Source organism: Meles meles, chromosome 10 (assembly GCF_922984935.1).
Source record: "Meles meles chromosome 10, mMelMel3.1 paternal haplotype, whole genome shotgun sequence".
In the NCBI taxonomy this organism is placed as follows: Eukaryota; Metazoa; Chordata; class Mammalia; order Carnivora; family Mustelidae; genus Meles; species Meles meles.
In genome coordinates this window covers 14,637,252-14,663,170 of record NC_060075.1, presented here as the reverse complement: position 1 = coordinate 14,663,170, position 25,919 = coordinate 14,637,252, and the positions used below count along the sequence as shown (strand labels likewise).

Sequence of the window (25,919 nt, the reverse complement as noted above, 5' to 3'; positions counted from 1 at the left end):
GACCAAAACTACCAGCAGGCGGGGAGAAAAGCAACTTGGTGCTGAGGCTTAAGTCCTCTTGTTTCTAGGCTGGTTGAAGCAGGAGAGGGGCCCTCAATCAAGTTCAGTGATGCCAGGAAACTGCGGGTACCAGGGCCCCGGAGGTCCCGGGGTAAGCAGCAGGCGAGGGGCTGCGTCTGCTGGTCCTCACCTTGGAAGCCGGGCGGACACACGATGAGAGCTTGCTGGAAGGGGTCGGGCCGGGCACAGATCTGGGCTGTTCCCGTCTGCAGCGGCATGCTCCGCTGGGCCACTGCGGCCATGGACGCCGCTGAGGGCTGGTAGAGTGCAGATTGGTAGTTTAGTATGGAGACTTCGGGATTGGCTAAGGGAAGAGTAGCACTGGTGGAGGTGGGAGCCTAAAGGAGCGATGGGGATTAAACAAAAATACACAAAAATAAAAAATGAGGGAGATGGTATGCTGGGAGCCACGAGTCTAAAGCAAATAAATGAACTCAAAAGAAGAGCAAACGAATAAAAACCAAGAGCAAAAAAGTGAAAACGGGGGGTGGGGGTGGGTGGAGACACTGCTGAAGTCCCGGGGAGAAGCGGGCACCTGCGGCCACAACAGAATCACCTTCGGTGCTTCCACGCACGCCAATTCCTAACACTGGCGGGGCTCGGACGCAAGGGCACACGGAAGCTTGCGTAACGGAGGTCTAAAAATTGCAAAGTTAAAAACAAGGCCAGGAACTATTTATGTTCTGCCTTTCAGCTTTGACGAATGTACTTCACAACTATCTAGAAGGCCAGGTTCGAGTTCAGGACTCTTCGATTCCTTGGGTTCTGCACTGGAACATGGTGATGGGGTGAGGAAGGGGAGGGGGCAGGGGAGGAGATGAGAGCTGACCTCCCGTCTGCCTTCTCTTCCAGCCCCAGCTCCATCCCCCAACTTGGGTGCTCTGGGTGCACGTAAGCAGACCTGCCAGCTCACACATGCAAGCTCTGTTCACATGCCCCTTCCCTTGGGGCTGGGGGTACAGTCTGTACTCGGGAGGATGAAGCCAGGAGGCGGTCACCTGCAGGCATGGGGGAAGGCATGGAAGCACACACACACGGAGGAAGGCTGCGGTGGGCCTCGGAAGGGGGTCCTCCTGCTCAGGCCTAAGGCGAGTACTGTTTACAGAGCTGCTCAGATGGCCGCAGAGCACGCAATTGCAAATTAACACGCTCTAGAAACAGCCAGGGAGAGGGACACACTGAGCCTGGGGCTTCCTGTTTGAGTTTGGGGCATTCTTACACTAGTGTTTGGCTCCGAAGGCTGGAAGCCAGAGAGGAGAGTGTCGGTGGGTCAGGAGAATTTAAGTGGAGAGGAGTTAAATAAACTCTGAAATTATGTCCTCTCTCCTGCGTCTTTCGGAAAGAGACATCATTTGAGAATGAGTGTCCATGGGAAGCAAGGAAACTCAGTTCTGAACTGGAAATTCTCTTTGAATTTGACTTTGCCCCGTCTCAGCCTTCTTCACACCGATCCTGCACACGCTAGGGGGAGGAGGGCACCGGTGTCCTCAGATTCAACATGGCTTACAAGTTTTGCTGCTCGAGCTTCCGTGGACGGAAGGATAAGGAGGCAAGAGCCACAAGGGTATCTTGGACACACGTAGAAACAGAATTTTAAGAAGGTACGTATGTATCTCAAAATTGATAAGAAGGATAAAATCTCATTTTACCAAAAAAAAACCCAATTCATTTTACATTTTTTTTTGTTTAAATACTTAGACTTTATGGTGAACTTTTGTGCAAAGCAAATTAATCTGTTTGAAAGTAATGACTACATTAGGTGGCATACATGTTTGGATTTTAAGATAACGTGTTGTCACAGTAAGTGGCTGTTTTGGGACTCTGGGTAGCGTGACCGGGAATGCACGTGGGATGCGTGTGTGCGAGCCTCTATGTTTCGTTACCGATGACATGCCCTGTGTTTCCTCTCTGTTCTCTCTGACCCCACCTGTCCTGGAAGCCCCTCCCCAAACACATTTCCCAATGTCCCCTGGGCTTCCCTTCTTGGGGACCAACATGCTCCAGGTTCCCACGAGGGGACTCTCCTGTTCCACCTCCCATGGCTGCCTCCTTCAACTTGTCCATAGGACCTGACTCTTTAATAGTCAGGATTCTTTGGCTGGGGGTCTCTCTCCTGCTGGGGGTCTCTCTCCTGCTGCCTGGGCTCTGTTTAGTGAGTTCTGGCCTCCACTTTCCCTTTCCAACTCTTCTTGGCGCTGAGGCTAGAACATTCTTTCCAAAAGACTACCTTGTGCCTGTCATCACCTCTGCCCCCAAATCTCCAATTACTGTCTAATGAACACTGTCCACGCACTTCAGGCTGGCACACCTTTCCCATGGTTTGGCCAACCCTCCCTTCCAAATTTATCTCCCTCTGCTCGCTGTGCTCACAGCACCAGCCAGAGTCCACTCACTGCGGGTGAGCATGGTGCGAGCGCAGGCCCCGCTGACTCACACACAGCCTACAGCCCACAGCGTTCTCTCCACGCCTCTGAGCTTCAGGGTCTCACCAGCGTCCCCTGCGCTCAGCACTGAACCCCCCTCCCCCATCAATTTAAACGAACTTCTCTGTCCTATTAACCCATCCAGAGGCACCTGCGTGGCTCAGTTGGTTAAGGGTCAGACTCTTGGTTTTGGCTCAGGTTGCCATCTCGGGGTCATGAGATGGAGCCCCACGTCGGCCTCCACACTCAGCATGCAGTCTGCCTGTCCCCCCTCTATGCTCCTTCCCCCGCTCGCTCATTCTCTCCTCAAATAAATAAAATCTTAAAACAAATCCCCCCCCCTTCTGCCAGCTGATGTGATGGGGTTCTGGTGATGAGGGACAAAACCACGGTGGCCTTTTCTCAAGCAGCTCATAGGTCTGGCTGTGGATACAGCCTGAGCGCTGGGCCAGGCCCTGGGGGGTAGGGGGGTGCATTCATTTCTTTGGATCAGGTCTTGGCCTGGCTCTTCCCCCTAAGGAGAGTCTTAAGGATACCAATAGCCCCGGGGGTGGCAACCTCCAGGTGGCCTCTCCTGGATATAGGCGGGGGGACAGAGGCAGGGAAGAAAGGCTGGACCTCGGCAACGCAGTGTGCCGCAGGACTGGCCCAGACACCAGGGAGGTGGGGGAGAGGAGGAGGAGACTGGGGGAGGGGGCGCTGGTAGCCGAGGTGTTCGTGTTTCAGGATTAGAACGCAGACACTCCTTTCCTCTGGAGGGTGTGTGCAGACACACACAGGAGTGTTGTGACCACTGCAGATTTGACAAGGTTGAAAAGAAATCTAGGGACAATTAGTTCTTTGGGGAAAGTGGGAAGACCGGAATTTGGGAATAAAAGCAAAATTCTCTTAGCTATCAGAGGCAACCTGGACTAGGATTTGGAGATTACTCACTCAGTAAAGAGTTCCCGGGCATCATTCATATTTTAAATAATGCATGAGGTGCGGGGTTCTGCTAATTTTTTGCAAAAAGTTGGAAATGTGTGAGAAGAAAACCTTCTGGTTCCCGCTGCTGGGATTCTGGTGACAGACTGATGAACTGATTTTCCCTGTGACTTGGAGAAAGGACGGGTTTTATCTGTCCTGGGAGATCGCGTGGACCCCATTGTGCAGGGACAAGGGGGAGGGGTCTGTACTACACAATCGCCAGCGTCCCTTCCCGGGCTCGAATTCTTGACTGGGCAGATGTCAAACACAAAGCCATTAGAGCAGGAGGCTTTACGTTACTCCCACATCGGGACGGAGGGAAGCACGAAGAGGTACCATCTCCGAAAGAGCACCCCAAGAGCGTCCTTTCTGGGACCTTTCAGTGGGACCGCAGTCCATACAGAGTGCCTGGGTCTCTCAAAGGAAGTAAGTTTGTAAGTAAACACTTTCTGACATGGTAGAGGAATTCTGCGTATGACGGTGTCTCTTGTATATGGTCTCCGGACTAGGTTTGGGGGGGAGCTCACCGTCAGTCCTGCCCGCCTTCCCCTTTGCTCCCCATTCACCTGGTTGTGGACAGTGTTCAGCTGGTTGTTGAAGGTCATGGTCAGGTTGGTGGATGTGCTGGGGGCCACATGCGTGATGAAGGGGGTTTTGCTCTGGTTCACTGTGTCATACATATTCACCCGACGCTTGCAAATCTCCATGTTCTGGAAACATGATTTGACGCTGTTCGTGCAAAAGGCAGAGGCAGTAGGGAAAGAGAAGAAGGTAATGGAGAGAGGGGAGAAAATGGAGAGAAAGGGAGAACAATGTTAATGCGGTAAGTAAGAATGGGGGAAACTTAACTTTAGTCTACATTTGCAAGAGTCCCCTTTACCCAGATGAACTGCCCCCACTGCCTTATGCTCCCTTCCCCCATGCAGGACCGGTAATGGTTCTCCACAGCACAAGAGACGTGACGGCTCTCGCTGTATTTTCCTCATACCCCTGATCTGCTGAACTAACCCCACCGTTTGTACTTGGCCTTCAGGGTGGCTTCTGACTGGGGACATGAAATAGCAGCTTCTGGTCAAAGACAACTCCTCGCGCCTCTGGGGCACCAGCGCCATCTAGGGGATGGCCAAGGAAGGAGCCAACCCAGCACCTTGTCCCTGTCGTCACTCTTTGACCCCCTGGGATGGCACGTGTAACAGAACAGTAATACTAGTGGTAATCTGTAATCGTGCTTAACCCTGGTTGAGAGCTAATCACTAGCAGTCTTCACGCGTGCCCATACAGCCTCCTCAACCTCCCAATTCACCCTCCCTTTTGCTTTTCTCACTCTTGCCCAGTTACATGAAATAAAGATTCTCTCCCTCATTTTCTTCCTCTATTGCACCCATGAATAGAATTCTAGTTAGGAAAGTAAAGTACAAAAATGGTGCTGACACCAGCATGGAGGAAAAGGAAAGCCATAGTGGCTTCTACCACTGAGTTCTTGAAAATCCCCCATAGAGTATCCCTCAGAATTTATACGTTGTTTCTCATTCACTTCTGTCTTCTAGTGAAACTTACTTTTCCTCCAATGCTAACATTCAGGATAGTGAAACAGCACTTAAATTTAGATTTTAAATACTTATGTTACAAATAATGTACTAACTGAATATAAATATTCATTTTCTACTACTTTAAGATTACAAATGGGTCCTACGGGCGTGCTAGATTTGGGGCCAACCGGGTGTAGTGGGCTATCCCTTTCCATGAACGATGTTTCGAACTTGGACACGCTCAGAGAATCCTTCCTTTCTGAGTTAATGACTACTTAGAATGGCCACACTACACACATGGAATAAACACTGACTGAAGACCCTGGAGAGAAAGGAAAACCTACTCTATGGTAGCTAAGAGTTAAAAACACTAGCAAGACTGCTGGTGATGCCAACGTGCTTGGAGCATCTACTAAGTACCAAGCAAATGGCTAAGTGCTTTCACATGGAAGCTGAAAGAATATAATGATGGGTTTTGTATTCTTTTTGGAGTGTATTTAAATGCATTATATGGTTTTGTGACAATTCAACCTAAAGCTTTTAGACTATGCATTTTCAAACTGAAGTGGTCTGAGTTTTGAGTTTCATGAAGACAGGCAAGCACTTGCACTTCGGGTTAATTCTATGAGAATGGTTTTTAAGGAATCTGTGCACGAGCCCCCTGGTATGGAGAAGGTGTCCCTTTCACCTGTTAATCTAGATGTTGGGGCAACTCTGGCCCAGCCCCAAGGTTGGGGGGTGGTCCTCAGCAGTGTGGGCTGGAGGTTTCTTCTTGCCCTATAGTTCTCATGGTCTTCCCTGACAGTTCTAGGGCCCCTGAGGGGTTAGGCCTACTCTCAGGTAAGCTAAGGTGTGCTCAAAGACCTGTCTTTCCTTCTGGGGCCCATTTTCTGAATTCTAAATTGCCAGGGATCCTCTTGGACCTACACCGAATTCTGCACCTGAAGCTGATGCTCATGGTCTCCGAGCTTGGTCTTCATCGAGTACAATGAAGCATTTATTCCCACTTCCTTCACAGGACCCAGAGACGGGGCAGGACCCTGAGGTCGTTCAACCATGCCACTGACTTTCTGTGGGGGACTGTGTCATTGACTGTGCAGATGGCTGACGGGAGCCTTCTAGAGAGCAGGACTCCGCCTCCTGCCACGTTGTTCCACAAGTGTCTCACTTCGCCCCGAATATGAAGAGACTGATCTCACGGGAGCCCTATCCAGTAAATCACCAAGTGTGCCTTCCTTCTGTTGTACAGACCGACTGCTAGACTTACCCCTCCACCCCCAAAGCAGGACAAATCCCATAATGAGAGTCTGCTATGGAGGGGTTCAAGTTCCTTCTTTGTACTGGAGGCTGGTGGTTTCAAACCAAGGAACCACTGGTCGTGGCAATGTGATCTGACTTACTCAGTGTCAACCGATAAGGACAAGCACTGAAACTAGAGATGGCATGGAGGGGGCCACGCACTCATTTCTTGCCCCTCAGAGAGGGTCAAGTCCAGCCTGAGCGCCGGCCAGGACGGGCAGAGGTCTCTCTCGTGCTCAGCCTCCCCGTGCATCCCTATGTCCTAACCCGAACTAAAATCGGGCACTCTCTCGAGCACACCGCTTCACCCCACACACACTCGGCAATGGGACTTCTTATTCTGTCACATCCCAAGAACCTCGAGGTTGAGAGGCTGAAGTGCTACCCCTCATTACTCTCCGTTATGGGCTGAATTGTGCCCCCCCATCCCTGTGTTGAGGTGCTGAGCCCAGTGCTTCAGAATGGGCCTGCATTTGGAGACAGGACCTTTAGAGAGGTAAAATGAGGCCGTCAGGATGGGCCTCATTCAGTTCCCCGAGGAGGAGGAAATCAGGACACAGATGTGTACAGAAGGCCCAGGGAGGAGGGAGGGAGGAGAGGGCCATCAACAAGCCAGGCAGAGTTGCCTTAGAAGAAACCAATGCGGCCAAACACCTTGCTCTTGGTGTTGGGTCTCAGTCTTCTGGAACACTCCCCTCATCCTGCCACCCCCTCTCGCCGTCCATCACTGCGGCCTGTGCCAGCTTGCTCCTCCACTGTGCCCCAGGCCCGGCCCACCGGCGGAGGCTTCGGACCTCAGGCACTACGGCTTCTCAGCTACTTCTCAACCCGGTGGCCCTGTCATTTCCTAGCCTGGTGACAATGGCCTTGCACTCCCGGCCCCTCCAGGAACGTCTGCATCCTTCTCCTCAATCCCTCGCTCACCAGAGACACCTCGTGCCGGCATCTGAAACTGTTCTAGTCTCTTCCTATCAGAAGAACCCCTTTGGGCCCCTCTAGTCACTCCTGTTTCTCCCCTGTCCAGTCCTGCAACCGGCTAAACTGGCTGCTGCTTCCCCTCAAACAGCTCTCAGGCCCCCCGCAACTTCCCCGTTGCCGACCCGGACGGGCCATGCTCTCCCAGCTCCCCCGGCCTGATGGAGCAACGGCAGGCAGGTCCCTGTTCAGCCTAACTCGAACCAGCCACCCCTTGCTCAGAAGTGCCTCTGTGGGACTGAAGGATAAAGACCCCCATCCTTAACACGGGGCCCTGCCCGGCTCGTCCTGAGGCCTCTTCGCCCCCAGAACCCTGGCCCCTGTGCCACCCGTGCTGGGAGGCCCCACGCAGGCAGCGCCTTCCTGCCCCTGCCGGCCTCGTCCCTGGTGCCCTGTTGCCCGTCCTCCCGCAGTCACCCTGCAGGGGCTGTCCCGCCCGGCCCCGACGGCAGCCTACTTTCCCTGGTAACAGCCGCTTCTCTGGGGATCACGGGTTTGCCTTTCTCTCACCTATGGGCTGGGAGCCCTGGTGGGTAGGGGCTCCCGTCTGCTCTGCCCCACACGGTACCTGCCCATGGCACAGCACACAGCCCGCTGAATGCACGAACGACTGAACCAACCGGAATCCCAGAATCCCCACTAGGCCGAGGCCACTCCAGCATGGTTCTGGGCGTGACCTGCGGCGCCAAAGGTGGCTCCGCTTCACAGACGCTCACTTTCCGAGCACTCCCTTTTCACACAGGTCCCAGGGGCCGGTTCATCCCGCCCCACACTCTCCGGCCTCCATCAGTCCCTCCTTTTTGGTGTAAAGTGAAGTGTGGCCCCGGGCGCCCCATCTGGCTGCTGCCCGTTTCTACAAATAACGTTTGATTGAAACGCAGCCTCACTCACTGGCCTCCTGCTTTCAGCTGTAATGGCAAGAGCTACTCTATAAGCCTGAAATATTTACTACCTGGGACTTTAAAGGAAACGTTTGCTGACCCCTGGTGCAAAGCACTGAGCAGGACACCTACTGTGTACTGTGGGGAAAATCGAGTAGGTGTGTCATGGTGACGAAGGGGTGGTTCAGGGTTTCGATTGGAGTGATTCTCTTATCAGCATCTATGGTCAGCATCTTCTTTAGCAGGTCGATGAACTCCCGCCGGTCTGCCTTCTCCACCAACATGTCGCTGCCTTCCAAATCCGTTGTCATGTTCACCTGGAGGGAAATCGGGACAGGTCACCAAAACCCTGCTGTGCCTCCCCTTCCCCCGACCGCCCTTATTCTCTGCTCGCAACTCCATCCTCCTCTCTCAGTCTCCCCTTTCTGGTCTCCAGGAGGCTGTCTGTGTGGGGCTCCTGCCCCCTGTGGGGGCTGTCACTGCCTATACGTTGTGGCTGCGCCCTTTCTAGGGAAAGCCGAGAGAGGCCAAGGGTGCAGGCTGCAGCTGGTACCCAAAAACACACAGGAGTGACAGGATGTGCACTGTCCCTGCTTCCATCAGCTGAGTTGAAATGTACCTCACATCACACTTCATTGAAAATAATCCCAAGATGGAAAGAATTCTGGGCACTGGCTGCATAGCAATGCACCTGGTACTACTGAATGTACTTGGTACTACTGATGCACCTGGTACTACTGATGCACCTGGTACTACTGATGTACCTGGTACTACTGAATGTACCTGATACTACTGATGCACCTGGTACTACTGAATGTACCTGATACTACTGATGCACCTGGTACTACGGAATGTACCTGGTACTACTGATGCACCTGGTACTACTGAATGTACCTGGTACTACTGATGCACCTGGTACTACTGAATGTACCTGGTACTACTGATGTACCTGGTACTACTGAATGTACTTGGTACTACTGATGTACCTGGTACTACTGATGCACCTGGTACTACTGAATGTACTTGGTACTACTGATGCACCTGGTACTACTGATGCACCTGGTACTACTGAGGTACCTGGTACTACTGATGCACCTGGTACTACTGATGCACCTGGTACTACTGAATGTACCTGGTACTACTGATGCACCTGGTACTACTGATGCACCTGGTACTACTGAATGTACCTGGTACTACTGATGTACCTGGTACTACTGATGTACCTGGTACTACTGATGCACCTGGTACTACTGAATGTACTTGGAACTACTGATGCACCTGGTACTACTGAATGTACCTGGTACTACTGATGCACCTGGTATTACTGAATGTACCTGGTACTACTGATGCACCTGGTACTACTGATGTACCTGGTATTACTGATGCACCTGGTACTACTGATGTACCTGGTACTACTGATGCACCTGGTATTACTGAATGTACCTGATACTACTGATGCACCTAGTACTACTGATGTACCTGGTATTACTGAATGTACCTGGTACTACTGAATGTACTTGGTACTACTGATGCACCTGGTACTACTGATGCACCTGGTACTACTGATGCACCTGGTACTACTGAATGTACCTGGTACTACTGATGCACCTGGTACTACTGAATGTACTTGGTACTACTGAATGTACTTGGTACTATTGAATGTACTTGATACTACTGATACTACTGAATTAGATCCTTAACAGTGGCTAACACGGTCAGTTTTATGTGATGCATATTTTACCACAACTCAAAAACAGTAACTATGACCAACTAGTAAAAACTGAAATACAAAAAAGCGTTGTTTATTTAACCTGCAGAGGCCAATGTGACCTCTTCCTCTGTCTATAGTGTTTGTGTCCTCTGGCAGTGCCCTGAATTAGGGCCAGAATTAATTTCAGCCCTTCACGAGGCTTACCTCTGGCCAAGGCAAGGAGGATATCTGAACACCGGATTTTTCTTCCAAGAGCAAGCCTAGGGCAGATTTTGAAAGACTTGTTTTGTGGTCCTTTCTATTATTTTCCAAGGCATGCTCTGGAAAGCAATTTCAGTTTTCTCGGGCAATCTAACTAAGCTTCTAATCAACCGACAAGTATCCTTTACTCAGTATCATGATTTTTCGTTACACTCACCTGCAGTAAGAAGTGTGCTGTTTACTGGTCTATAGCTTTACTTCTCATTGCTTTTAAGAAAAACTCTCTTTGGGTTGTCCTGATTTTAGACTGTCTTTCCACTAAAAATAGCTCAAGTTCTAGAATTTTCTCTGGGCACAAAGGGGAGAGCCTGTGGTCCCTCCAGTGAGCTGAGAGAGACTGACTGAAGTGGGTTGAGTTGTGTGGCAGCAAAAGATATGTTTAGGTCCTCATGCTCAGGACCTGTGAATGTGACCTTATTTGGAAACAGTGTCTTTGTGGATGTCAATCAAGTCGAAATGAGGTCATAGGGGGTAGAGTGGGTCCTAACCCATGCTGGAGTCTTTATAAGAGAAAGAAGAGGGAGGTTTGGGTGCACAGATAAGACAAAAGCCAGGAATAAAGGTCACATAAAAAAGGACAAAGAGGCCAGGGTGAAGCAGTTCCACATCAGGAACACAGAGGACTGCCAGGGGCCAGCAGACACAGGCCTGAGGCATGGGTCCAAGGGCTCAGTTTCTCTCCAGAGCCTTTAGAGGGGGCTGGTTTTGGTGGTACCTTAATGCCAAGCTTCTAGCCTCTTGAAGTGTGAGAGAATAAATGTCCCCTGTCTAAGTTACCCAGGCAGTAGTACCTTGTTACAGCAGCCGGAGGGGATTAATACACTGAATCATGGGCATGAGACTCAAATGTGCTCGGGAGCTTGAATTCTTCTCATGAAAACATCACTAAGATTGGCCAGTACTTTTTTTTTTTTTTTAAACAAATGGGAACCAATCAACTGAAACTAGTTTTAAGGAGCTAGTGTAAGGTTTTGAAAATGTTCCACCAACTCAAAGGAATTCTTACTAAGAGTGGTGTATCACTGTTCAAGGTCAAGGTCAAACATGGCAGTCCCCCCCACCATCTTGTCTTAGCAGAAGTCTTGCTGCACTTGGTTGGTAAAGGGTTAATACTGCATACTCACCCCTGGGGCTTACCTGGGCCATGTCATCTAAACAGTTGAAAATGTACTTTCTTGCTTCTTTTGACTTAATTCCCGTCTCTGCTTCATGGTCGTCTGGTGTCTAGTCAAAAGAGGCAAAAGCTGATTGATTGGTCATGTGAATTCTTTCCTCGTCACTGATTCTAAACCTTGAACTTCTGCTTCTCATGGAGAAGTCTTTTTCCCGTCTTTCAGTGGACACTTTGAGTCTTCTTAAAGTGACCTGCTCATTCTCCACACAAACTCCTCTTTCTCTTCTCTCCTTCCCACAGACACCCGGCCTGGCAGGGGCCTACTCTGAATAAGATCCAGAGGGTTCCAACAAGAATATGCCCCATCCCTGATAACCTTCATTCTCTCCTGAGTTGAAGGGATAAGGTGAGGTTCCACATATGGGAAAGCAGACGCCCTTTTCCACATGGTTCTATAAATCTCAATTTTATTTCTCAAACTCTCATCCAGAGGCTCTCACTGCATTCCAGGCACTGTTCTAAAGCCCATGAGCTCACTCCATATTCTTTGCAACCATCCTAGGTAGGACGATGACCAACCCATGTTCTAGAAGGATAAAGAGGAAAGGCAAGCTTAAGGAGTCTGCCAAGGCGGCATGGCCAAGAAGTGGCAGCTGGCTTCAGAGTCAGCCCGGGGCTGGGTCACGCACATATGGTGCCTGTACTGGCCTTGGTCTCGGAAGTTGCTGTCTCCAATTATTAGGGGTTTCTGGACTCATCCATGGATCACGTTGAGTGAGATCCTCCAAATCTCACCCAAGGATGCCACGCCTGGAGCTGCTAGGATCCAGGCTCTGATCCCAGACACGGAGGACTGAGGCTCCTTGCTAAGACACAGAAGCAAACCCTGCCCCTGGCGGGCCTCACCCTCCTCTAACCTGGAACTCTTTTTCACTAGACCTAACCTTGAGCTGCTCACTCTCACAGCTGCCAAATGCCAGCCCTCTCCTCAACAGCCTCAGAGTGCTTGCTTAGCTCTCAAATCTCTTTTCTATATCTGCAACCACGGGCCATACTTTATCATTAAATCGTATTAGAATTCGGCTGTGGTTTTTGTCAAAAAAGAAAAAAAACCACACACAACCAACAAACAAAAAACCCCACCTACTCTCTTGCAAAAAAAAAAAACACCTAAAATGAACATAAAACATACTTAAGACTTGCATTATTTTCTCCTTCCCAGGAAAACACATTAATTTTAATTACTAGGCACAGATCAAAGTGAAAGCAAAATATGTTTCCGTTAAAGTAAAACCACCCGAGAGTTTACGGTGTGCAATGGTGTGCTTCAGACCCCTCCCTAGAGCCTTGGATGCTATGTTGCTGAGGCTGTTTTCTCTGCCTAAAAGACCCTCTTCTTCCTTTTGGGCCTGGCTCAAATGCTCCTCCCAGATCTTCTGTCCCAGGCAGTAGTCAAGGCTCCCTCCTTATGGCCTCACACTCTGTTCCCACCAGGGACAGAGCCCTTGCAACAGCGGGGGTGGGTGGGCAGAGGGCCTTGATTTCGCCACATGCATCCAGGCTCCCTTTGGACTGGAAGCTCCTCGAGGGTGGGGGGTGGTTCATTTCTGTCTCCAGCACAAACCCAACAAGTTACGGTTTACTGGGATTATATCCCAGAGTTTAGCCACCAGAACTTGGGATCTGAGCTTTGCAGGCAGCAGGCCGAGCCAAGCGGTACTTTTGAACATCCGAATTCATCCATCTCATACATCAACAACGGTCGCCCCCTCTCCCATGCTGCTGACCAAATCAAAGCGAAAGCCACAATCTGTGTGCCAATGGCCAAAGCTCCCCACTAACTGGACGGTGCCCTTCCTTCCCGAGTGTCAGGCATTGGGGAGGAGTGGAGGGGACGCTCTTCCTACCTTCAGCCTCCACAAAGGATATGGTGAGTCTGTGTCACGGTTGAAAAACCTAGTTGTCTTTGTCCCTGCGCTTAATAAATATTCAGCTGGCAAACCCTGTGTCTGTGAAATATACCGGATCTGCAAGAGAAGATGAGAACGAGGTCAGGGCGTTTCCTGTCGCTGTACATATGGTGTACTTGTGGTTCTGGTGCCTTTGGGAAGAAGATGACAATTGTATAGAGAAAGAAAGAAGTAACAGAAGAAAAAGGGGCAAGAAAGAGGAATAAAGAAAGAAAAGCGCTGTTCTGAGAAGCAAGGTTTGGGAGACAAGGAAACAGCCTATAACCCAGCCGCGTGTCAGGTTGTAAAGGAAGGGCTTCTTGGGGACATCTGCACTCCCTGGACCCACCTGGTCGTACTCGGAAGCCCCCGGATAGAGCGGCCAGCCCAGGAACAGCTCCGCAATGACGCAGCCCAGGGACCACATATCAATTGCCTCACAAAACGGTAAACCAAGGATGATCTCGGGGGCTCTGAAAAGGAAGAATGGGAGAGAGATCATTAGCAGTTTGGAAGTGCGGGCAGCTACTTCTACACGAACTCTTCATAAAATTCTATCTTTCAAACCCGGGGTGCCACGACTGCCCCCCTCTAAGGGACCTGTGGTTCTTGTACTGTGTGGCCGTGATCCCTCCATTCTTGGGCTTGGTCCTCCCTGTAAGCAGGCAGTGTGGTCAGATGGCCAGCTGAGATGAAGGGGAGGTCTAGAATAGACCTCCAGGGAGCCCCATCCATTGACTTCATTGCCATTATACTCCAACCAGATGAACTAGTAACAACTTTAGACTCACGCGTTATCTTTTGAAACTGAAGACCCAGGAAACCAATCTTTAGAGAATGCCTGGTTTTTACAAAGGAATTCTGAAATACAGGTGTTCTACTTTCAGTAATAGAGAAAGCAAGAGGCTTCTACCCAGAATAAGGGGATCCAACCCCAAATCCGTTAATGCCAATGATCCATCTTCTTAGGAGCCTGAATCACACTTTTGTAAGGAAACACTAATATTTTTTAATCATCAGCTTCTAAAAAGGTAGTCTCCTAAAAAGTCCTCTAATAGCACAATTACAGAACCCTGTTCCTGAATCCATAATCTGGGTACCAGTCCAAACCCCATTATAATCCCGCTCCTGACTGTAGGATTATGCCCCTTCATGTGGCAGACAAGGTTACCTGCCGGAGCTTCTGAAGGAAACCACCTAAATTCAAAGGGAAATTTTCACATGTAGTTAGTAATGAAAACCAAGGAGACCACAGAGCACATTTTCTTTTCTAAGAATGTGTCATGATTAAGTAGGGGTACATTTTGGAGAAAACCAGGTTCAAAGTATGAGATATGAACACAGCTTAAAAAAAAGTGTGGCTCAAGGCACTCTGCTGATAATGAGATGCATTAGCCCGGCTTCTGTTTTCTCTGGAAATTTCCCACTTGATTAAGCAATGCCAGAAGACGCCACTCTCCTACCCTTTCAGGAGCCTGGAGTGGGAGCAGTGGGAGCTGGGGAGACGGCTCCTTCTGGGTTACCCTCACCCAGCCAGCACGGGAGGAGGGAGCCAGAGGGTGCTCAAAACACCCTCCTCGCCTTGGAGCTTCGAGCTGAATTCCCCCCACTTAAAAAGCATCGCCCCACCTTGCTCTTTCAAATTTGCTCTCATGGCTCATCTTTTGTCTCCAGATCATAGTGCTGAAGAAAACCAACAAAAACCAACACGTTTTGTTACAAAGTCTTGAATCTTTGGGAGTAAAGAGGCGTTTCCTCACTTGCTCCGAGCTGGGGATTCAGCACCGCTGCCAGGTGCTTCTAGAAGGCCAGAGTCCTCAGTCTGGGCTCAAAACTCTTGCCAGAGTCTGAGGCCGGGTGGGTCTTCCCCGTCCCCTCACTGCTGGTGTCCCCAGCTGCCAGGGTTCTGCTGGCACCTCCCCCTCCTGTGGGGCCCTGTGCCCTCCAGTCCCGGTTGCTGGCAGCTCGTGTGCACGTGAAAGGACGCTGCTGTCCTCCGGCACCCGGGCACTGGGTGGGGGGCGTCCTGTGGCTGCTTTAGGCACATCCCTGCCAGACTGCCCTGTGTCATGGGGCCTTCAGTCCCAAATCGGGCCGAGGTCACTGTGTGCAGGGTTGCCCCCACGCACCAGGGCTTCCCGAATCCCCTGGAAGTCCCCTGCCAGTCACCTCAGGCGCCAGGGTGGACGGTGTAAATGGATGAGATGACTGCAGGTTGTCTAGCAACACAATCCCCTTTATTCCACATGTGTCGGAATCTGCCTGCCTTTCCGCCGTCTCCGTTCTAGACAGTGTCCTCTCACACGCACATCAGGCCTCTCCCTGGTAGGTAGACGAGCTCCTGCCCCAGTTCTGGCAAAGTTCCTCGCAGGCGGGCGGCTGCGGGATCACCCATCCCCACACCTGTCTCCCCACCCCGTCTCCAGGTTGGGTCTTGGGAACACACTGGTCTCACAGGGCCGACCTTCCTAACTGACTCATCACATTGCTCTCATGCCCTGGAGCATGCCGTGTGAAACCTCCGGAAACCCATTTCCCAGTTTCTGTTCCCTGAGGATGTGCAAGGCCGAAGCCAACACACAAGACAGGTGCAAAGGGGACTTCGGGCATGTTCTCCGGCAGGAAACACCAGACGTGGGTTTCGTCAACTGAAGTTACCCAAACAGGGTCTGTGAAGACTGTTCTCAGTCCATTTTCTACTAGAAAATGAGGCGGCGGCCATTCGCCATGCTAGGACATGGACAGCGGGACATGTTTCTTGCTATGAACACGATGAACCAATGCTCAAGCATCGGACTACATGCCTGCGGGACAAAAGCAATAGAAGGCAGGGTCCTGTCCCCGAGGGGCTGGGATGGCAACACGAGCTCACGTGACAAGGCAGGCTGAACACTACTCGTGTGCAACACAAACACGCAGACACAGAAACAGCTAATTCAAGCATATAAGCATGCTCTGGGTTCTCCCATTTCAAAAAATAAAATAGAGCATATGGACAAAGCAAACTTTTTTTTTTTTTAAGATTTTTTATTTATTTACTTGACGGACAGAGATCACAAGTAGGCAGAGAGGCAGGCAGAGAGAGAGGAGGAAGCAGGCTGTCTGCAGAGCAGAGAGCCCGATGCAGGGCTCGATCCCAGAACCCTGGGATCATGACCTGAGCCGAAGGCAGAGGCTTTAACCCACTGAGCCACCCAGGCGCCCCCAGACAAAGCAAACTAAACACGAAACCAAACCCTTCCTCCATCCCTTCATGTCCCCGCAGCTGTGGCCCCATTTCTCGGCCCCTGACCCCCCAGATCTCCAGGGTCGTCCCCTGTAGCTCCTCTGCCCTGCCCCCCATCTTCTCGCCCTTCTCCAGCTGGACTTCATTCTCTGCTCCACTCAAGGGCACAGTCCAGACCATTGTCACGTCACATCCCCTAGTCAGCTTCTTAGCTCCGTGACACATGTCCTTCCCACAAGTGACCATCCCGTCCCGTTCCTGTCTTGAAACACGCGGTCAGGGTTGTCAGACCCCACTTGCTCCCACATCTGTCCTGTTTCTTTTGCTGGCTTGTCCTCCTCTTGCCACCTGCTCTGTGAGGGCGAAGCCCAAGGACCCCTTGTCTTCTCTCCTTGCACCCTTGTTCTAGGTCGGCAGTTACGAGCTGAATTGTGTCAACTGCCCAGACAGGTCGGAGTCCTAATCCCTGACCCCTCAGCGTGCGACACCATTTGGTGACGGGGTCGCTGCAGATGTAGTTAGAGCAAATCATGTCATGCTGGAGCAGGTGAGCCCTGAAGCCAGCAGGATGGGTGTCCTCGTAAGAGGGACACTGGGACACAGACTGAGGGAAGACGGCCACGTGGGGACGGAGGCAGAGGCTGCAGTGAGGCCACCAGCAGCCAAGGAGCGCCCAGGGCCACCAGAAGCTGGGAGAGGCACGGAAGGATGGTCCCCGAATGGCTTCAGGAGGAGCGGGTCCCTGCTGACACCAGGGTTTAGACTTCAAGCCGCCAGGCCTGTGGAAGTAAACAGCTCTTGTTCTAAGTCCCGCGTTCTGTGGGGACCGCTTCCGCCGCCCTAGGAAGCTGATGGCCGTCACGTCCATTGCCACAGGTCTGGGCTCCATTCGTCCTTCCAAATGTCCCTCTCCATGCTGGACTTTCTCAGCTCCAGAGTTCCATCCTGGTGGCCCAGTGCCTCCTTGGGAACGACTCACAGTCGCCTCAAATTCAGTCTGTTTACAAGGGACCTCTTCCCCTCGGCCTCCCTCTGTGAGGCTCGGCTCTGCGAAGGGACTCCTGGCCCCCCCGACCCGCTGCCCGTGCTGGGAACCCGCTCCTCCTGAAGCCATTTGGGGACCATCCTTCCGTGCCTCTCCCAGCTTCTGGTGGCCCTGGGAGCTCCTTGGCTGCTGGTGGCCTCACTGCAGCCTCTGCCTCCGTCCCCACGTCTTCACTCTCAGGCCTGCAGAGGCTCCCGGCGGCCCTCGGAGGGAAACCTAAATCCCTCCACGGCCCACGCGACCTCGGCGATTGGGACCCTGCCCTGCTCTCCACTGTCCTTTCAATTTCCGCTTCTGGAGAACCCCAGCTCCTTCTGGACCGAGAGCCTCCGTGCGGCGCTGGCCGCCTCCTCATCCTTCAAACCTCGGCGTAATTGTCACCGCCACAGACAGGCCTCCCCTGACACCAGTTAGTCTCCATCTCCAGTGACATAAATGTCACTTTACAGCGCTTCCCCAATAACCTGCGTGCTGTGTGTCTCCCCTGCTCCGGCCACAGGGCGGCACAGTGGCATTTGGTAGCCACTCAATCAATAAGGACTTGTTGATTGAATAAACCTTTATTAAACGTAAGGAAGTGCTAAAATATGCGATTCAGGCGGCAAGTTCTCAGGCAGCGCAGAGGAGAGCAGAGGGGTAAATCTTCGTGAGGGAACAGAAGCCGGGCACGAGGGGCGGGGTGTCACCTGAGGAACAGCAGGCCTCCGTGTGGGCAGGAACCCGGGAGTGGGGCCTGGAGGACACCGACCGGCAGGCTCACCAGCGGATTCCGACACAAAGGCCAGAGAGAGCAGCAGGCCTTGGCCGGGGGCTCCAGGGTCCTGAGGAGGCTGGAAAGACCTCACGGCTCAGGCCTCCCGAGCCCGTCTCTTCTGAACTCTCTGGAAGCCAGCGCCGCCCTCCGCTCGCCCGTGGCTCTTCAGTCCAGGCCTCTACCCCAGCACCCTACGGGCCACTCGCCTTTTCCAATCCCCCCTCAAAACTCTCCTTCACTCCTTTTCCGGCACACGAGATAGCCTGATCACATCTCCGCGATGGCCTGGGCCCTCCCCAGCCACTTCCTCCGCAAACTCACGCTGCCCACGTGCCGGCCATGCCGGGGATGAACTCATGACCGCCGACAACCAGCTTGGTCCAGACGTCCTGAACACACGTTCGCACACTGGCCCCCCCTTGAGCCTCCTGGGGGGCAAGCTCTGGGTCTCACGTGCTCTGCGAGCGCCGGCTGGACATCTAGGCCAGGAGCCCTTGGCTAAGGAAGGTGCTTTCCTACCTGGCTGTCTGGAGTCCTACCTGGCTGTCTGGAGTCCTCCGGGGACTGAAGACCATTCTGCTGTGATCTCGCACCCGCCCTGTTCCCTGCACTGCTGGTCCATACGGCTCTGAGCCCCTGGAAGTTCAAAGTGAAGCCTCAAATCTGTTTCCTTTTGTTCAGCGCACCTGAGGCACGTCTGATGGTGGCTGAGGCTCGTTTACTCCTGACTGAAGTGAGAGCCATTCTCGCCAACGGGTGGTCTGAGCGAGAAGTTGGCTCAAGCTCCGCTCATTCACTCAATTCCTCGAGTGTCCAAACCGCCATGTCCTAAGTGTCTGCCATGTGCTGGAGACCGAAAAATAAATGAACCCGACCCTGTGGTCCCTCCAGGAGCTCACTGTCTGGTTGCAGGCCAGAGCATGCCAAGGGCTAACATACAAGGAGTGGAGTGCACGCCCAGTGCATGAGGGGGTAACGCCTTGGGGGGGGCGGTGGGGGAGAGGCAGAGCCGGGAGGGCTTCCTGGGAGAAGTCTGAGCTGCGTCTCGGTAGGTGGACAGGCGGTGGTGGCCTCCGGGGCACAGGGCAGGGTGAGTGCAAGCCTCACACCCGCCCCGTCCCCGCGGCATGGCTGTGTCCGCGGCACGAGCACAGGGCCCGGGCATGGAAGAAGACGAGCTCCTTACACGTCTGTAGGAACCTTTCTGTTCCAACCCCACACCCCCAGCGGCAGCAGCTTCCCCTGTAGCTGGCACCATCTCTTTGACGACAGGCCCTAGGACAAAGGGCACACCTCTTGGCCTTTCTGCTTCAAACCTGACACACTTAAAAACAAAAAGAAAACATTCTGGTTTCTTCCATGGGCGCTGTTTCTGTTCTCGGCTCAGTTCCACAGCAGGTAGGGCTGCTGGCTTGGGAAACGGGCCTTCCCCATTGGGCTCCAAATCACTCAGGTTCTGTTAATGACTCATCCTTCATTTGCCGCCCCACGGAATCATCTTACAAGTCTCCTCGTTGCTATTTTGGGACACCCCAAATACTTTAAACATACATGAAGTGCCACATTAAATTTGTACCTAAAGAAAGAGAGGGATTGTTCCTTTCCAACATTCCCACAGCAAGACACAGAAAATTCTATTTTTCTATAGAAGGAGAATAAACAACTGTCATTTCTGACACATGAATTATTGAAGCTTTGCTATTTCACTGCACTAGCTTTCCTCGCAGCACCCCGAGCGGATAGGGTAGTCCCAGATCATGCCCAGACCACGTGACCCCGCGAGGCAGTGACCCCCCCTCCCCCGGAGGTGTGGAGACCACCCAAGCTGATTGGGAATGACACAGGCTTGTAGGCGGAATCTGGTGCTGGCAGGTTCTAGCTGTGTCCTCGACTTCCTGATGCTGGTGCGAGGCTGGAACGAAGCAGAGCACCATCGTAGGACGCACCTAGCAGAGCGCCTGGCAGAGAACAGGCAGTCGAAACATATTCAATCACTTATCTGTAATGTGTCTGTTCACAGCAGTCGAATAAAGAGCATCCCTTTTACTCATTTTTAAAGCCCACTTTCTTCCTTATAGGTGGAAACATTAGGAAAACTGCTTAAATACATGAAGACATACACATTATACATTTTTGTTTCATTTATTTCTATAAAAGGCACAAAAATGAGTATTTTTTGCTGTAACCAACAGCCAAATGCCTACCACCTCACTTCAGGAAGAAAACTGCCTAGCCACAGGCCCCACGCTTCCCCTTGGCACAGGGAGACGCTGTCCCGAGCCTGCATGCCCTTTCACGGTACCATCTCTGGCTCACCTGGCCTCCCTGGCCAAGTGGATGACCAGAGTCGATGTCTCGATCATTTTCCCGGTGCCTAGTAGAACAAGTGCAAGGTTCAAGGCCACTCCCAACTTGGGCAATAAATCTGCAACACTAATCAGAGAGCCCAGAAAGAACTGTGCATTTCTGGAAAAATGTTACTCAATTTCTCTGAGTTTTTATTTCCCCATCTATGAAATGTGATTATTAATCTTTTTTTCTCTCAAGTCTCTATAGCAGCGCATGAAGATAAATGATGGTCGGTGGAATTATAAAGCAGTTTGAACTCCTTGGAAGCAAGACACTCTATTAGTCCATGGAATTTTATAATCACTGATATTATAAGGTGTACTTGAATTGAACTGCAGTGAAAAAGCCTGTTCCCACAAATATATGTAGATTGAAAGTAACCTCAGTGTGGCTGGGGGAGAAGCAATCAAAATGTAAAATTGTATTTCAGATGGGCTGTTCAATCTTATGTTTCCACTGCAAACAGAAGGGGACTCAGGAATGCTGACATGAGCTCTGAGCCAGTATTTGTGCTGGTGACCCGGGGTGGGAGGTAAGCGGTCACATCAAAGCAACACAGGACCCAAGAAACAGCAGAAATCGGAGGACTGGAAGGAGGCTATTATAGAGAAATTGAACGGCAGAGCTCCAGGGATCTGCACAGAAGAGAGCCTGTGGGGTGAGTGCAGGCGAGCACGTCTCAGGGCGGCCAGATGGAGAAAGAATCCATCCTCTGGTCACCAGTGAGCTGCTAAGAAAATGGGGAGCAGCATCCCTGAAGGGTGTCTTCATACCATGTCCGGGGGACCCAGGAAGGTCCAGTGGAGATCGAACTAGTGATCGAGGCCTGGTGAAGCCAAGGCCAACCTGGGATTTGATTTTGAGAAAGACACAGCTTCCTCGGTGAACAGGACATGTGAGAGAAATGGCTTTGTCTTTGACTGGGGAGCTGGGTACATGAGAATGACCAGAGGACTGAGGGATGGAGCTTCAGGGATGAGCCACAGGGTGAGGCTGGCCAGGACGACACTTATTGCGTTGGCTTGCACTCAGCCACAGTGATGAGGAGTCTGACTTGCGATGGCCCGACCAAGCACTGTGGAACGTTGAGATTTCTAGACACATTCCATGGAAGTAGCTTTGCCCTGTAATAAGCTGAGGACGGCACCGTGGTTGTGCCTCACCCACACTGAGGGCTGCCCCAGGGAGCAAGGCTCTTATTCTAAAAGGAGAGCTGAAAGACGCCCCACTCATGCCGGGGCTCAGTGATACTCATGCAGCAAAGTCACTGCACGGATGTTCTCGAAATTCTACCTCAGGCGACGCTGCTGATGTCCAAGACGCTGTGTGCTGAGGAGGATCAGTTCAAGATCCTCGCTGGAGACTCGGTTCTAACTGAATGCCTCCAGTCGTCGTCAAGAGAAATGCTCAAGACATTAGAACAATTCATTACGTCCATACGGAAGGCTGATCATAATAACCACGGTCTGGTCTAGATGTTGTCATTTCTCATGTCACACTCGGACAGTCTCCCAAAGGAAGCTGGCTTCTTTGATTCAACTGACCACTTCCAGGGTAATGTCAGAATCAGAGTGACAGTTTTCTGACCTGTGTGGGCAATGAACATCTTGGCTCGGAAGGAGACTTTCCTGATATACGCTCAGTACATACACAGCTGACCCTCGAAAAACATGGAGTTGGGGTTCCAACTCCCTCTCTGCCAAGCAGCCGAAAATCCACATATAACTTGACTCCCCCAAAACTTAAACTACTTGTTGACTGAAGCCTTACTGATAACTAGTCGATTAACACATTTTTGTAGGTTATATGTATTATATACTGCGTTCGTACGGTGAAGTAAGCCAGAGAAAAGAAAATGTGATTAAGAAAATCATAAGGAAGAGAAAATATATTTACAGTACTGTATTGTATTTATTTAAAAAAGATAAAACCCAAAACAAAACCTGTGTATAAGTGGATTGTGCAGAGTGCAGCATCAAAATCTAACTTTTTTGCTTACATTCCAGAAGAAAAAGGCTGGATCTGGAACTTAATCCCCAAAGCTTCTAATGATGTTGGTGTAAACTCAAAACTAGGATTCAGATGTTTGGAGTCTATTCTGATGATAGCCTTGAAATTCCTTCTGGATCTCAATGAGAAACGTCCCTACGAAGAAATCAGCCTAGATCCCATGATGGCTCATTTCACAGATGCTCACACCGCCCTGTAGTTCCTTACTCCGCTGACGTACACTGCGTCTGCTTTGCCCGTACCTCCCAGTCTGGTCTCTGGTGCCTCGACCAAGAAGCCAAGGGCTGCTGGAAAATGCCTGGTCCTGCCTCCCAGCCCCCACAGGACTAGATCATCAGCTTTTATGCTCTCACTTTTTGCCAAAGTACGTGCTCGATAAATGTCTGCGTATGCGCCCATCAGCGAGGGAAAGAGAATTGCAGGTTTCTGCACGTATCTACCTAGACCGATTCTTCTCACTCATATGTTGCTCCAAGTTCTTTTCCCCAATCTTTTTTTTATCTTTATTAAGTTTTTTTTTTCAAAGATTTTATTTATTTATTTGACAGACAGAGATCACAAGTAGGCAGAGAGGCAGACAGAGAGAGAGGAAGGAGGAAGCAGGCTCCCCGCAGAGCAGAGAGCCTGATGCGGGGCTCGACCCCAGGACCCTGGGATCATGACCTGAGCTGAAGGCAGAGGCTTAACCCACTGAGCCACAAAGGCACCCCTATTAAGTTATTTTTTATTGTATAAGATAAGACACAAAGAAGTACACAAAGCAGAAACACAGAGCTCAACGGCTTCTCAGAAGGCAACCACCAGGGTTCCCCACCTGCCAGGTGAAGACACAGAGCGTGGTCAGCATCGCAAAGCCCCTGCGCATTTCCTCCCATGTGCCACCCCCTTTCCACCTGTGGTGGCACCGTGTGGCCAGTGCATCAGCGGACAGCGTGGACCCTAGGCCTCAGGATGTGGGCTCCCCAGACAGGCGGGCTAGAGGGTGGGCTCAGCACCAAGCCCGGGAGCTGGGAAGATGACGGAGCCGGCTGAGAGAGAACTGAGACACAGCCTCAGACGGTCCTTTTATTTTTTTTTTATTATTATTTTTTTAAATATTTTATTTATTTGACAGAGAGAAATCACAACTAGGCAGAGAAGCAGGCAGAGAGAGGAGGAAGCAGGCTCCCTGCGGAGCAGAGAGCCCGATGCGGGGCTCGATCCCAGGACCCTGGGATCATGACCTGAGTCGAAGGCAGAGGCTTTAACCCACTGAGCCACCCAGGCGCCCCCAGACGGTCCTTTTAGTCCCTTTTGTTGATTGTTTTTCTTCTGCTTTGTTGCTAGTCTGTTGACTAAAACTGAGGCTGAACTGTGCATTTAGAGCTTCCCCGGGGAGCCTGCCCATTCTCAAGTCCCACTGCCACCTGCTGCCACCTCTCAGCTTCCGGAGGCTGCTCCTCTTCTCTCGGCACCGGGAGGGAGTTTGGAATTTCAGTTCCCGGGGATCAACTGCAAACACAGCTCCCCCACTTGATTCAGAGGGTGATGTGTTACCCAGCAGCGGAGGGAAAGGAGAGGTCAGGCCAGGGGGGAGAAGGCTGGCCTCTTTCACACTGACAGACAACTCACAGCTCACCCTCCACCCCAGGATGAAGGTAATATCACTTACGGGCAACTTTGCCAATTTAAATGTCAGCAAACATTTGGTTAATTATTTAGCTTCAGTGGGTTCATAGTGAGTCCTCCAAGATGTTTGCTGGATGGATGGATGGACCTACATGGGGCTGAAGAACCACGATGCTTTCCTGCTAGGGGTTTCTGGGCTCGCCCTGGAGAGGCCCAGGGGTTCACCACTTTTAGTGAGTGAGCTGAGCTGTAACAAAGACAAGGCTCATCCTCAGCCCGTCTCCTTTCCTGCCAGCACCACCGGATCCTGCGGTGCACGGGGCTGAGTCGCCAGGCCTTCTCCACAGCTAATGGCCAAGGATTAAGAAACAGGAACTCAAGATGGAAACCTGGTCCTTCTTGAAAGGGAGATGCACTGCGTGTCACCGAATGGAGACACAGCAATCGAGAGAGCAGAGGCCGGAGACCTGAGCTATGAAGGGAATCCCCTGAGTACAGATGCCAAACACAGAGGGGAGGGTCAGTTTCCACTGTGGCTACAGGGATACTCCCACACCTTCTGAACAGGCTTCCTTCCCCGTGTGGTGCTTTGGGGAAAGAATTACCGAGCAAGAGGGGCTGACGCCTGCTAACACACCACCCAACCCAGTCTGCAGATAAGGCCAGGAGCTGTGCTGGCCAATGGGGCCAGTGCTAGCCCAGGAAGTACAGCATCAGTCCTGTCCCTAAGCACGCCGGCGAGAGTGGGACAGCAGAGCTAGGTGGATGAGGCAGGCCTTGCTCCTGGGGGGGTACACTGCATGCTGGCCTTGCCAGGAGACCAGACCCACAGAAGAGGGCAGAGAGCGCAGCCTTCACTCAATTCTGTGTCAGGAGAGGCCAGAGGGTGGGCTTAACAGTAGCCTGTTCGGACCTGCCACGGTCAGGACAAGGAGGGAGCATCCAAGGCAGGCCGGTTCGTCTTCCAGCAGGAGTTTTGCCAAACAAAATGGGCATAAATTTTAGGTCTCCAGCCAAGGGCAGCTTATTCAGGGAAACCCTTTCAACACTCAACTTTTCCTAAAGGAGCTGAAACAAAATAGAACAAACAAAGCCCAAGTTGGCCTTCTCGTGTTTGGGCCACGGAGGGAAAAGCCCCGCTGGCTCTTTCCAGCTCACACTAGGGGGTGCTAGAGTGCAGTGGACACAATGCTTGGAAAGGCCTCCGAACCTTCAACCCCCGGGGCTGGAGGGACGGGCATCCCTCTGGAGAGGGCAGCTGGGCCTCCCGGTCAGCACCGCACAGCCACACATGGAGCACAGGGGACGTTTCTGTGAGGGGGAGGGGAGGTAGTGTCCCGCCAGATGAAGATACCACTGCCCTATCTTTCCCTCAGCTGCTTTTCTCACCCTAACAATGGGGCCTCTGTGTAACCCAGAGCCAGCCTCTCCTGCATGCCTGCGAAAGGCAGCAGCCTCCAGCAAGAGAGACCAGCACGTTCCTTTTGCTCTCTTGAGCACCAAACACTACTTTAGCCAATGAGCTAACCAGCGCCTGGAATAGGGGAGATGCCACGCATTGGTGGAGCTCAAGACACAAGGTGAAAAGAGAGGAAAGAAGGAGGGAGGGAGGGACTGAGGCAGAACCATCCAGACTCATGGGAGTGGTCAGGGCGGCCCCCCCCCCCCCGTACCCCCCCCAACCCCTTGCTCTCAGTTTGCCTCTGTGGAAAGCGCCTCTTCTGGCTGCCCTCTGAAGCCTTCAGGGGCTCTCAACAGG

The 25,919-nt window shown here is 51.8% G+C and overlaps 1 protein-coding gene across 4 annotated transcripts in view; it reads right to left on the bottom strand.

Annotated features, from left to right (window-relative positions):
* HIPK2 (homeodomain interacting protein kinase 2) overlaps nucleotides 1-25,919 on the bottom strand; it is a 173,090-nt gene that overhangs the window by 35,378 nt on the left and 111,793 nt on the right. For 2 of the 4 annotated variants that reach the window (XM_046020152.1, XM_046020151.1), the window contains exons 3-8: nucleotides 13,518-13,641; nucleotides 13,127-13,246; nucleotides 11,243-11,329; nucleotides 8,266-8,450; nucleotides 4,016-4,178; nucleotides 191-317 (exon numbers count right to left, since the gene is read on the bottom strand). In XM_046020152.1, the coding sequence (XP_045876108.1) occupies nucleotides 191-317; nucleotides 4,016-4,178; nucleotides 8,266-8,450; nucleotides 11,243-11,329; nucleotides 13,127-13,246; nucleotides 13,518-13,641 (806 nt within the window). Of the gene's footprint in view, nucleotides 1-190; nucleotides 399-4,015; nucleotides 4,179-8,265; nucleotides 8,451-11,242; nucleotides 11,330-13,126; nucleotides 13,247-13,517; nucleotides 13,642-25,919 lie in introns of all 4 variants that reach the window. The other 2 variants (XM_046020150.1, XM_046020149.1) reach the window with 1 other exon arrangement.